A 12,785-nucleotide genomic window follows, 5' to 3' on the forward strand; every position below is an offset into this window, starting at 1 on the left:
GCATCATCTCTGTGGAGTGGGAGCTCTGACCGCCCACAGTTTGCACAATCTTAGCCTTGGCGAGGGAGGAGGCACCCAAGAGCCAGACTGGCACCTGTTATCTGCTGTCCCTGCACTTAAGAAATGATGCTGGATTGCCTCTGGGGGGCGCCAATGCCGTTGGCCCTCTGTCATTGTGTGCTTGCCCCTCTGAAACCCCTGCTGGTCCTAAGACTTGCAGGCCACTCACCTTGTGCTTGACCATGGACCAACACTTCGTGGCTTCTGTGCTACAGGCCTGTGTTAACCAAAATCAGCTCACTGTGTGTGGTCCTGTTATTTTGAGTGTTGTTAGAAAAGAAGTTCTTGTAATATAACTTTACTGACCTTCCAGGGCTGCTGAGCCTCAGTCTTCTCCAATACCGGATCTAAAGTACTTTCTCTTTTTTTGTCCCTGTTTTTTTCTTTCAGTGGAGGCCATAGTGGAGTTTGACTACCAAGCCCAGCACGACGATGAGCTGACGATCAGCGTGGGTGAGATCATCACCAACATTAGGAAGGAGGATGGAGGCTGGTGGGAGGGACAGATCAACGGCAGGAGAGGTTTGTTCCCTGACAACTTTGTAAGAGTGAGTACAAAGCGAAACCCTTTTCCTGTCTCCTTTGTGGGCTGTACTGACCAAAGCTGTGGGGGCACCTGAGGAGGAGTTTCCTGGGCTCTCTTAGGGGACAGCTTGACAACTTGACCTCTTGTGTACTCTCAAGAAGAGCACGTATAGCTTTGCCCTAGATAGCTAGAGATGCCTGTTTAGAATCACTTTCTGAAGGCCAGAATGTTCTCTTTCAAAATTGCGTATCACTTAGGAAATGCTGGAAAAACAGAAAGCTTGTTAAACTGTTTCAACTATATACTTAGTTCTTTTGATAAAGGGATTTTAGCCTTTTCTGTCCAATTCAAAATGGGAGTGAAAATAGTTTTGACCACTTAAAAGTAGCAATCAGACTAAATGCATAATTTCAATAATACTGTTTTTCACCTCCATAGTCATGTTGTTTTTGTCCCCCTTCTTTTCCAAGTGAGAGGAGGGGAGATAAAGAGACAGAGTCCTGCATGCACCCCAACCGGGATCTACTCAGCAACCCCTGTCTGGGGCCGATGCTCTGCCCATCTGGAGCCATGCTCACAACTGAGCTAGTTTTAACACCTGAGATGGAGGCTCCATGGAGCCATCCTCAGTGCCTGGGCACGATGTGCTCAAACCAGTCAAGTCATGGCTGCAGGAGGGAAAGAGAGAGAGAGAGAGAGAGAGAGAGAGAGAGAGAGAGAGAGAGAGAGAGGAGAAGTGGGAGGGGGGAAGGATGGAGAAGTAGTCGCTTCTCCTGTGTGCCCTGACTGGGAATCAAACCCAGGACATCCACACACTGGTTGATGCTCTACCACAGAGCCAACCAGCCAGGGCCCATGTTGCTTTTTTGATAGGAGCAATATTATTTCCCTTTATTTCATATGATCATGCAGCATTGAATACAATCTGTTGTTCCAGTAAGGTTTTGAAAATTTGCCCTTTGCTAAAGTCATCTACAATTAACTACAAAAATGTAGCTCATTCATGTTTAGGACTAAAAAATAAAGCAATGAATAAACAAAACAAAAAGGAACTCTTAGAAACAGAGAATGAAAGGTTGGTTAGCAGAGGGGACGGGGCAGGGGGATGGGTTAAAAAGGTGAAGGGGATATAGTCAGTGATACTGTGATGAGTTTGCACAGTGACAGATGATTACTAGAATCAGTGTGGTGGTCACACTGTAAGGTAGAAAAATTTCAAATCACTATGTTGTACACCTGAAACTAATATAACTGATATTGTATACCAAATCTACTTAAATTTTAAGAAGTCAGAAAAAAAATTACATACTACATATTTATAAATAATACATAGTTGAAATTGGGTAAGAAGGGATCTCCTGGGGGCTGTTCCCTGTGGGAAACACCAAGAAGGTGTGAACAGTCTCTGTACCGAAAATTCCCACAGCACTGCGGACTCGACTGTTCTCAGTGGGAACGGCTGTGTGCAGATGTTGCCAGGGCTCCTGCTGTAGTTTCAGTGATACCAGACCGTGCTTAAAACTTGAGGCTGTGGGGGCAGAAGATGAGGGAATGTGGATCCAGAGAAGCAGGTGCTCTCCTCCAAGAGCCTCAACGGCTACCTGGTTTTATGGAAAGGGGTTGTTGAATGAAAAACAGTGATGTGTCCTAGGCTTCCAATCCCTGGGCCCTCTACCTGTCTAGAGCAAATAGGAACCCAGTTTAATCTTACTTCAGGATCTTGCCTTAGACTGATCCTGCTAACATTTCTTCTTCCTTTTCTCCTTCTTTTCCTCTTCCTCCTCCTTCTCACTCTTCTTCCTGTCCTCCCCCTCCTTCTTTCTCTCCTCCTTCTTTCTTTCCCCGTCCTTTTCCTTCTCGTCCTCCTCCTCTTCCTCCTCTTCCTCCTTCTCCTCCTCGTCCTCCTCCTCCACCTCTTCCTTCTCTTTTTCTTACTTCTTCCAGAAAGCTAGAGAGAGTTTTATTGGTAACATGCTGATAAACCTTGCTTTCTATAAATAGTTGTGGGAGTATAAACAGTTTTTTTTTTTTTTTTAACTATCGTTGAACCTAGCAGCTCTCTCTCAGTTTAAGAGTAGGAAAGCATTGTCTCTGGGCCACCATGGATTGACTCTGGCGATTGTAAATGGGGGTAAATTCTTTTGCCCTTTCAAACAAAAAGTCCAGTTTTGGGACAAGGACTATCCTTGAAGGTCAGCCAAATTCTGGTATGGAAGGAGAGTTTTTCTAGATTAAAGGAGAAAGGCTTGGGGCAAAGACAAAGGAGGAAGGAATGACAGAAGAGGACTGTGGGAAAGAGAAAGGAGGATCTGGGAAGGAGGGGAGGACTGTGGGAAAGAGAAAGGAGGATCTGGGAAGGAGGGGAGGACTGTGGGAAAGAGAGAGGAGGATCTGGGAAGGAGGGGAGGACTGTGGGAAAGAGAGAGGAGGATCTGGGAAGGAGGGGAGGACTGTGGGAAAGAGAGAGGAGGATCTGGGAAGGAGGGGAGGACTGTGGGAAAGAGAGAAGAGGATCTGGGAAGCAGGGGAGGACTGTGGGAAAGAGAAAGGAGGATCTGGGAAGCAGGGGAGGTCTGTGGGAAAGAGAAAGGAGGATCTGGGAAGGAGGGGAGGACTGTGGGAAAGAGAGAGGAGGATCTGGGAAGGAGGGGAGGACTGTGGGAAAGAGAGAGGAGGATCTGGGAAGGAGGGGAGGACTGTGGGAAAGAGAGAGGAGGATCTGGGAAGGAGGGGAGGACTGTGGGAAAGAGAGAGGAGGATCTGGGAAGGAGGGGAGGACTGTGGGAAAGAGAGAGGAGGATCTGGGAAGGAGGGGAGGACTGTGGGAAAGAGAGAGGAGGACCATGGGAAGGAGAAGGGACTACAGTGTTGGCTCCATTTTTGAAGGTAAGCCCTATTCTGAAAGCCTTTAACGTATCCTGTTGGTTTAGTGTCCCCTCATTCCAAACCACAAATCCATACACAGAGAACTTCGGAGTTGGAATTGGCTCAAGACTGAAGGCAGGTGCACCTGCTGTAAGCATTTGGTCAAGGCAGTGGGCACCAGGGTAGGGGAACACGGGAAGAGCCGGGCAGGCTTCCTCATGGAACACTAGGGAGCAGGGGGGCTCCGTGCTATAACTGGGGCCTCTCACCACCCTTCACCTGCTCAGCCTCGACCCACCTCAGTGGGCTCCTGCCCTGTGGCTTCCATGGGCTTTGGGCAAAGGGCAGCTGGCAGGAAATGGCCGGGGAGGAGGGAGGCCAGCCAGGTCGGGGACCATCCTGCTGGGTCCCTGCCCTGGAGCTCTCTCGGTCTGGCTGTAGCCGTTGGCAGACAGCACCTGCTTCCATCAAGTGACCTTCCTCCATGTTCCTTTCTTCTTAACCCTGCAGGCCTGGGAAGCCCTTGTTTCTAGCTCTGGCTTCTTCCTTGGAGTTTCTGTATACCTCGCCCACTTTGTAACAGTCTCCTTGTTAATCCCGCCTCAGGACACTTAATTCGAGTATGCCATCTGCTTCCTTTTCCAAGCCTGACTACCCCATCAGGCCACTCTGAGGATTAAAGGAGATAGTGCATGGCCGGCTACTTACTGACTGTCTCCTCTCCCCTGGCCCGAGGGCCCTGGCTCTAGCCTAATCACTTGTTATCTCACCTCGGCTAGAGCAGTTCCAGTGAGCAGAAGCCATGCTCTGTGGAGATGCTGGTTCCTCCTGGGCCAGAAGGGTGTGACAGGAATGGCTGGGGGTGTGGCAGAAATGGCTGGGGCTGCACCACATTATGGCTGTCACATTTGTCAGAAAAAGAAACTTTTATTCTTTCAGATGGCTGACTCTATCTTCAAATCTTCACCCACTGAGAATGTTTTAGGACTATTATTGAAAATTTAGTAGGTGGCTACAGTGGAATTTAACAATAATGAAAACTGCTGTAGAGAATTCTAGAAGCTGAAAATACATCTTTAAGTAATAATCAGATTGGCATAAGTTTGCAGTTTTGAAAGTGGTTTACGCATGCCTTATTTAGCTAAGAATAATTTGTCCCCATGTTGAGTTGGGAAACCTTGTGGAATCCATTGTTTATTTGTGTGCCTTTATGCCAGTGTTACCGCTGTCAGAGAGCTCACTGTAAGCATAAGCATTTTCTTGATTCAGTTATTGGATCCTTAGTCAGTGTCCCAGTTGAACATGGGCCCCCAAGGTATTGAGATTCATGTCCACTCTCAACTCTATATTGTCTCAATATCTCAAGAAAAAAACACCAGCTTTTCTTTTTTTTCTGTATTTTATTTTATTTTTTTTAATTAAGTGAGAGGCAAGGAGGCAGAGAGACAGATTCCTGCATGTGGCCCAACCAGGATCCACCCAGCAAGCCTATTAGGGGGTGATATTCTGCCCATCTGGGGCCACTGATCCATTGCTCAGCAACAGAGCCATTTTAGTGCCTGAAGTAAGGCCATGGAGACATCCTTAGTACCTGGTGACAACTTGCTTGAACAAACTGAGCCATGGCTGCAGGAGGAGAAGAGAAGGAGAGAGAGAGAAGGGGAGGGAAAGGGGTAAAGAAGCAGATAGTTACTTCTCCTGTGTACTGTGCCAGGAATCAAACCCAGGACTTCCACACGCCAGGCTGACGCTCTACCACTGAGCCAATCAAACAGGGCCAATACCAGCTGTTCTGACCTCCCCATGGTTAAGAAGATACCTGGGCTTCACCGCTCTCGGGCTGAGATTTGTTGGGGTACATAAATGTACCCCAATGAGGCCTCTTGGTCTTTCAGGCTTCTCCCTCTTTTTAAATTTAGTCAGTTCTTATTTAATTTATTTACTGTATGTGTGGAAGAAGAATCTTTTAAAATCCCACTTCCCTTTTTTCTCCCTCTCGCTCTCCCCACCCACTTCTTTTAGAATACTTTTATTTCTTTTTCCCTTCTCTTAAAAAAAAGTTACCAATTTTTAGGTGAAATTTACAGAAAGTAAAATGCTAAAGTCATAATTGTATGGCTTTATTTATTTATTTTTTTACTGTGTGTACCTCTATAACTATCATCTAGATCAGTACTATTTCTATCCCTCCAGAAACTTCCATTGTGTCTTTTCCTGGTCATTCCCCTTCCCATTGGTAATCCATCATCATACATTAGTTTTGCCTGTACTTAAATTTCATATAAATGGAATACTACAAAATGTGCTCTTTTATATATGGCTTCTTTTACACTATAAAAGGTTGTTGTGTATATCAGCACTTTGTCCTGGCTGTGTAGATCTCATTTTATGAATATGGCATAATTTGTTCACTCATCCTCCTGTTGGTGGACATTTGGGTTGTTTCCAGTTTGGGTATTTTATGAGTACAGGCTTTGAACATTCTGGATAAGTCTCCTTATGGACATGGGCACCGTTTCTGTTGTATATGCACACGGAAGAGTGGCATTGCTGGCCTCACTCACTTCCACTGTATTTTTCTTTGTCTAGAGCTGTAGCCTTCGTGGATGGGGGGAGGTGTCAGACCTGTGCTGGAGTCTCATTTGTGCCCTAGCTGACTGAGCTAATCAGCCTGAATCTGGTTGTCCTTATGTGGCTGCCCTCGGAGTGAGACCATTGGGGGGTCCTGCAGCAGAGAGCTCAGTCTCCCCAGAACCATTTGATTATTGGGCCCAGGAACTATTGAAGACTTATTGTTACGTTGTTAAATACATACAAATAGAGAGAGAGAGAGAGAGAGAGAGAGAGAGGGAAAGCATGTGTCCAAATTTGATTGAATTCACTGAATGAGGGAATTAGCAGAACAACCAGACTGATTCGATGAGGAGAGGAGAAACTGATTAAGATGGCAGTGGAAAAAGGAATGGTCAAAGAAGATTGTTAAGTTAGATTCCAAACGGGCTCATCATGTCTTAGACATAGAAGACAATAAAATCTTAACTTCTGTAGTTGCCCTTTCTACCAGGAAAGATAAAAGAGATTCACATACCTTATTGTTTCCCTGCATGTTACCCTCTGACTTCTGTAGGGTTGTAAAATGTCTGAATAAAGTGTTAGTTAAATCAAGTTACATTTCCAGAGACAGTCACGTGACTCCTGGCGAGAGCTTATTAGAAAATGCATCAGAATGACATTGAAAGGTCACATGGCATCCTTTTGTGCCTGATTCCCAAGTTTTAGATATTATTTTCTGAACAGACCCCAATGGACATACTATAAGGTCCCATACTAACAGGTACTAGGATGAAATCCTTAGTCATTTACTTTTAAAAAACATGGTTGCCCTTCTAGAAGCTGAAACTGCCATGTAGAACAGAAGAACAGTTACCTGGTAAAGGCAGATGTGGGCTCTTTCTTAGGACTTCATTTGCCCCATGTTGGATGGAATTGCTGTGTGTCTTCCTTTCCGAATCTTATCCTCACCTCCAGACAACACTGTCCTTTGGTCTGCAAAAGATTGATAAGCAGGCTTTTTCTGGGTTCTCCTGACATGTATTCACATGTACAAATTTTTAAATGGCTGGTCAAAGGAATTTACAAAAGAAAAAGTCTTGAATCTGTAGCTTAGGCTACTGTGTGTGCGCGCATGCCCGTGCGTGGCTGCTTTGGGAGGGGACTTTAAGGAAGTGCAGCAGGACCCAGGCCCTCCACGTCTTGTCACTCACAAATAGCCGTGTAGAAAAGCAGGAAGCTGCGGTAGGGGTTAAAAGAATGTGCTTGTTGATCTTTCAGTTGATCTGACAGTGTCTGTGAGGAAGTGAGCTGTGCTCCCTGCCTATTGCTGTGTGTCTTGGGTAAAAGTACATTTTACACAGACCCCACCGCTGAAGGCCGAGACGGGCTTGCACATCTTATGCTGAGTGTAAAAAGTTTCAGCTTGGTTTCCCCTTGCCTCAGCTCTTGTTTGCCACGTGTTTGAGGTCGCTCTTTGGCCTCTCCAGAGCCTTTCTGTACGTGTGTAAAGTGGTTGGTGAGTATGGTGGTTGTTTTCTAATCAGTGAGGTGAAACATCAGGACTTTGCATACGTGTACCACTCTAGATAAAGCTCACAGTTACTTTGCTATGTATGATTTAAGAAAGAATCACAAATTGACTTCAACAACTAGCATAAAATAGAGATATCCAAGTTGTTAGTCTATATTCAGAGACCCTGAAGTGGATCTCTGATCAAAATGTCAATGAAAAACAAAACTTTCAACCCAAGGGCCATCCATTTTGTGAGTTATATGGAAGATTGTTTTCAAAATACTCATCGTTCTTAACAAGGTAGCAGGGATTTTTCCAGGTGTGTTGCATGGTAAAATGTGCCCAACCTTGTCTTGCTCACAGCCCTAGCAGTGATGTGCTTGGGCCGCGGGAACTGCTCTACTTCATGAGGCAGCACTATTGTGCATCTGCTGTGTCCCGTGCGCCAGAGGCTGTGAGCACAAATGACACACGTTAAATGGATTGTCAGATTGTCACAAATGGAACTTCTTCCACAGGATGACAGATTTAGCTCCTGTGACCTGCCCTTTGGTCATTTTGTGTTCTGGAGAGCATGCATTAGAAGTTGTTATACAAAGATGTTCCTGATTAAAATGCCACTTGAGAGGGTCTCGGTTGGATTTATCGGGCAGCTGTGTTCGAATATGCTAAATGAACCTACAGTTATCTTTTGGCCAGGATTGCTGTGTTACTTTATGGAATGATAATGGCTACATTGTGTTCCAGACTTACTGGTTGCCTGGTTTTGTTTGTGTAATCTGCCTGTTTCTGTCTATGTATACTACACGGACTAAAATTTATTGAGCACTTACTGTATGCCAGACAGGAAGGAGGCTAAGCCCTTCATGTGCTTTGTCTCATTAAATCTTTATATTACCCAATTGCATAGGTACCATTTTTATTGTGTTCATTTTTCAGAAGAAGTAACTAAGGCATTTCAGGGTAAAAAGACTCACACAAGCTAGTGAGGAGCAGAGAGAGCATTGGAATCAGGCAGACTGATTTAGAACCTGATCCCCAGCGGGCAGCATTATCAGGATGTTCCTAATGTCCTGACGGGATTAACCCCCTTATCAGTGTTACCTGCTGTGCTGTGTCTTCCATGGGCATCAATTGGTATTTTGCATACTTGTGCCAGTCTAAGATAACACTCACAGTTATTTCACTACTTGTGATTTTCCTTTAAATTTTATTTATTCATTTTTTTTAGAGGGGGGGGGGCAAGAGCAGGAGGCATCAACTCCCATGTGTGCGTTGACCAGGCAGCCCAGGGTTTTGAACCAGCGACCTCAGTGTTCCAGGTCAACGCTTTATCGACTGCGTCACCACAGGTCGTGATTTAAGAAGGAATTACTAGTTAACTTCAACGATGACAAAGTAGAGATTTCCAGGTTGCTCTTCTATATTAAGGCTCATGGTTGTTAACTCATTTTCTGTATTTTCAAGGATTCTCTTTCGAAATCAGCTATTTCAACTCAAAAGAGCACCCATTGCCTATATTTATGAGCCTCTGCTGTTTTTCCTACAAATTCTGAAAGCAAGGCAATTTGGGAAAATATTTCATTTTACTAATTTAGGGAACCTTGCTATTTTCAGTGTTTAGGATGTGCTTTTAAGAAGGAGACTATCTTTTCTATCAGTGGTAAATAATCCAGAGGTTTGCCTATCCAGTTGTTCTCCATCCATGGAGCCTGTGAAAGTAACCTATTCTAGCTCAAATTATTCTTTAAACACATAGGCCTTTTTTTTCTTCTAAAAAAACAAAATTCTTTCCCTGGCTGGTTGGCTCAGCGGTACAGCATTGGCCCAGCATGTGGAAGTCCTGGGTTCGATTTCTGGTCAGGGCACTCAGGAGAAGTGACAATCTGCTTCTATAGCCCTCCCCTTCCCCTTTCTCTCTCTCTCTCTTGCTCTCTCTTCCCCTCCCACAGCCATGGCTTAAATGGTTCAAGCAAGCTGGGCCCCAGGCACTGAGATGGCTCCATGGCTGCACTTCAGGCACTAAAATAGCTCAATTGCCAAGCAACAGAGCAGCAGACCCAAATGGGCCGAGCATTGCCCGGTGAGGGGTTTCTGGATGGATCCTGGTTGGGGCACATGCTGGAGTCTATCTGCCTCCCTGCTTCTCACTTAATACTACTACTACTAATAATAATAATGATAATAATAATAATAAAAAGGCCCTGGCCAGTTGGCTCAGTGGTAGAGCATCGGCCTGGCATGTGGATGTCTTTTGGGTTCGATTCCCGACCAGGGCACACAGGAGAGGCGCCCATCTGCTTCTCCACCTCTCCCCCTCTCCTTCCTCTCTGTCTCTCTCTTCCCCTCCTACAACCAAAGGTCCATTAGAGCAAAGTTGGTTTGGGTGCTGAGGATGGCTCCATGGCCTCCACCTCAGGTGCTAGAATGTCTCCGGTTGCAACAGAGCTACACCCCAGATGGGCAGAGCATCGCCCCCTAGTGGGCATGCCGGGTGGATCCTGGTCAGACGCATGTGGGAGTCTGTCTCTCTGCCTCCCAGCTTCTCACTTCAGAAAAAACAAAAAAGATTGAAAATAATAATAATAATAATAATAATAAAAAAGAACAAAATTCTCAAAGTAACGACAGACACCTGTTAGATGCTGTTGTGAGAAACGTTACTCCAGGAAGAGTCCAGAGTAATTAAGGACAAATGTGTTACCAGTCAGAATCCACACCACTTGGCAGACTCCTCAGGCCTTATCACTGTTACAGTGGGGGAAGCATATGGGAGGGGGTGTCTTGTGACTCAGGGAGAACAGTCCCCTGACACAGTTGATCTTGGTGATTATACATAATCAAGTCTTATTTTCTTAATGACTGGATTATCGAGTCTGAGCTTAGAAAGGAACTTTAAAATCATGTGTTGCAATCCTCAGCTTTCTAGCAGATCAAAATCTAAACCAGGGGTCCCCAAACTACGGCCGCGGGCTGCATGCGGCCCCCTGAGGCCAATTATCCGGCCCCCACCGCACATTGGTGGTCAGTGAGAGGAGCATAGTTCCCATTGAAATACTGGTCAGTTTGTTGATTTAAATTTACTTGTTCTCTATTTTAAATATTGTATTTGTTCCCATTTTGTTTTTTTACTTTAAAATAAGATATGTGTAGTGTACATAGGGATTTGTTCATAGTTTTTTTATAGTCTGGCCCTCCAACGGTCTGAGGGACAGTGAACTGGCCCCCTGTGTAAAAAGTTTGGGGACCCCTGATCTAAACCATCTAGAATGTTGCTGTGATCGTTACTGGATATTGAAACTTGTGAAGTGTAGGGGTCCCCAGGGGGTCCATGCCAGAGCGTCTCCAGCCTGGCCCTGCGCTAGGCACACTGCAGTCAGAATTTTGGAGCAGGGCCAGAAGTTGGGACAGAGGCCTTAGAAGAATATTTGCGGAAGTTCAGATGGTTCCACTGCTTGATAAAGCTTGGGCACTCCTTTTGTACCGTGGTACTGATAAGCAACCTAGTCCTTTATCATCTAATGTCTTTTCTCAAGCACATGGATTGGTAGCCTGTGACCTGTAGTTTTACCTTTGAAAATATTATGTTCATTCTAAAGTGTGTGTGTGTGTGTGTGTGTGTGTGTGTGTGTGTGTAACCATGCTGGAAATTGTAAAAAAATGTTTACTACAAATACATAAATAACATAGCAATATATAAACAATGCTCAATTTAAGTCCATTAGAGTTCATCTATTTTCATTCCAGAACCTCCAGACTTAATAATGAATTGCATTCTGCTCTCTACCTGATGATAGTGTGGTGGGGAAAATTTATAGGGATGGTCCCTAAAATTCCACTGCCACATTCCCAGAAACTGTGACTGTGATGAGCTCTTATTTAAGTAATTATGCTATATGACACAGTTGCCTTTTTTCTTAAGTGAGGGGGGGGGGGAGATAAGAGAGACAGACTCCTGGATATGTCCCGACTGGGATCCATCTGGCAACCCCTATCTATGGCCAGTGCTTGGATCAACTGAGCTATCCTCAGTGCCTGAGGCTGATGCTTGGACCAACCAAGCCATTGACTGTGGTAAGGAAGAGTGACAGAAATGGGAGAGGGAGAGGGAGAGAAGCAGATGTTGTTTCTCTTGTGTACCCTGACTGGGAATTGAGCCCAGGACATCCACATGCAGGGCAGACACTCTATCTACTGAGCTAACTGGCCAGGGCCATACAGAAGACTCTTAAAAAGGGGGAATATCCAGGAGCCTAAGTTCTCTTAAAAATAGAGAACTTTCTCTGGCTAGCAGTAGAAGAGGAAGTCAGAGAGGTTCAAAGCTTGAGGAGGACTTGACGCTTTGATGATGGAGAAGTCACATGAGAAGGAATACAGCAATTTTGCTGGAGTGGAGAGCAAAACTTGGCTGACAGCCAATAAGGAACTGGAGACCTCAGACCTACTGCTGCAAAGAACTGAATTCCAAAAACATGAGTCAGCTTGGAAGTGATTTGTTCTCCCAAGCTTCTAGATAAGAGTCCAGCCTATTGACATGTTAATATCAGCCTTGTAAGACCCTGACCAGAGAATCCAGTTGAGCCTACCTGGATTCTAACCTTCAGAGCTGTGATATAATAAATAAATGTTTCAAGGCATTAAGTCTGTGGCTGAAAATAAAGATAGCGAATGGTCTGGGGCAATGCTTTTGTCTCCTACTAGAGACTGAGTGGAGAATCTGAAATTTTGTGCTCTACTTGATGGCATCGTATGACTCCTGAGTCTGAACGTACACCCACCTGCCCCTGGCTTAGCAGTAGTAAGTGGCCCCCATCACCCTTCCTACTAGAGAGTGGGGAAGATCTTGGAGAGGAGAGAGCTAGCAAGAGTCATTAAAGCTGCATAGGGCTTGACCAGGTGGTAGTGCAGTGGATAGAGCGTTGGCCTGGGATGCTGAGGACCCAGGTTCGAAACCCCGAGGTCGCCAGCTTGAGCATGGGCTCATCTGACTTGAGCAGGGGGTCGCCGACTTAAGTGTGGGATCATAGACATGACTCCACAGTCTCTGGCTTGAGCCCAAAGATGGCTGGCCCAAGCCCAAAGGTCAATGGCTTGACGCCCAAGGTTGCTGGCTTGAGCAAGGTCACTGGCTCAGCTGGAGTCCCCCAGTCAAGGCACATATGAGGAAGCAATCAATGAACAACTAAGGAGCCACAATGAAGAATTGATGGAAGAATTGATGCTTCTTTTCTCTCTCCCTTCCTGTCTGTCTCTCTCTCTTAAAAATGT

General features: G+C 45.4%; 1 protein-coding gene across 7 annotated transcripts in view; it reads left to right on the forward strand.

Moving 5' to 3' along the window:
• SH3KBP1 (SH3 domain containing kinase binding protein 1) overlaps positions 1–12,785 on the forward strand; it is a 467,100-nt gene that overhangs the window by 158,728 nt on the left and 295,587 nt on the right. For 6 of the 7 annotated variants that reach the window (XM_066248853.1, XM_066248849.1, XM_066248852.1 and 3 more), the window contains exon 2: positions 451–608. Coding sequence is in view for 6 of the 7 variants with exons in the window: in XM_066248849.1 (XP_066104946.1) it covers positions 451–608 (158 nt within the window). In the remaining variant the exon portion in view is untranslated. The remainder of the gene's footprint in view (positions 1–450; positions 609–12,785) is intronic. The other variant, XM_066248848.1, reaches the window with a different exon arrangement.

The sequence above is a fragment of the Saccopteryx bilineata genome, chromosome X (assembly GCF_036850765.1).
Source record: "Saccopteryx bilineata isolate mSacBil1 chromosome X, mSacBil1_pri_phased_curated, whole genome shotgun sequence".
Classification (NCBI taxonomy): domain Eukaryota; kingdom Metazoa; phylum Chordata; class Mammalia; order Chiroptera; family Emballonuridae; genus Saccopteryx; species Saccopteryx bilineata.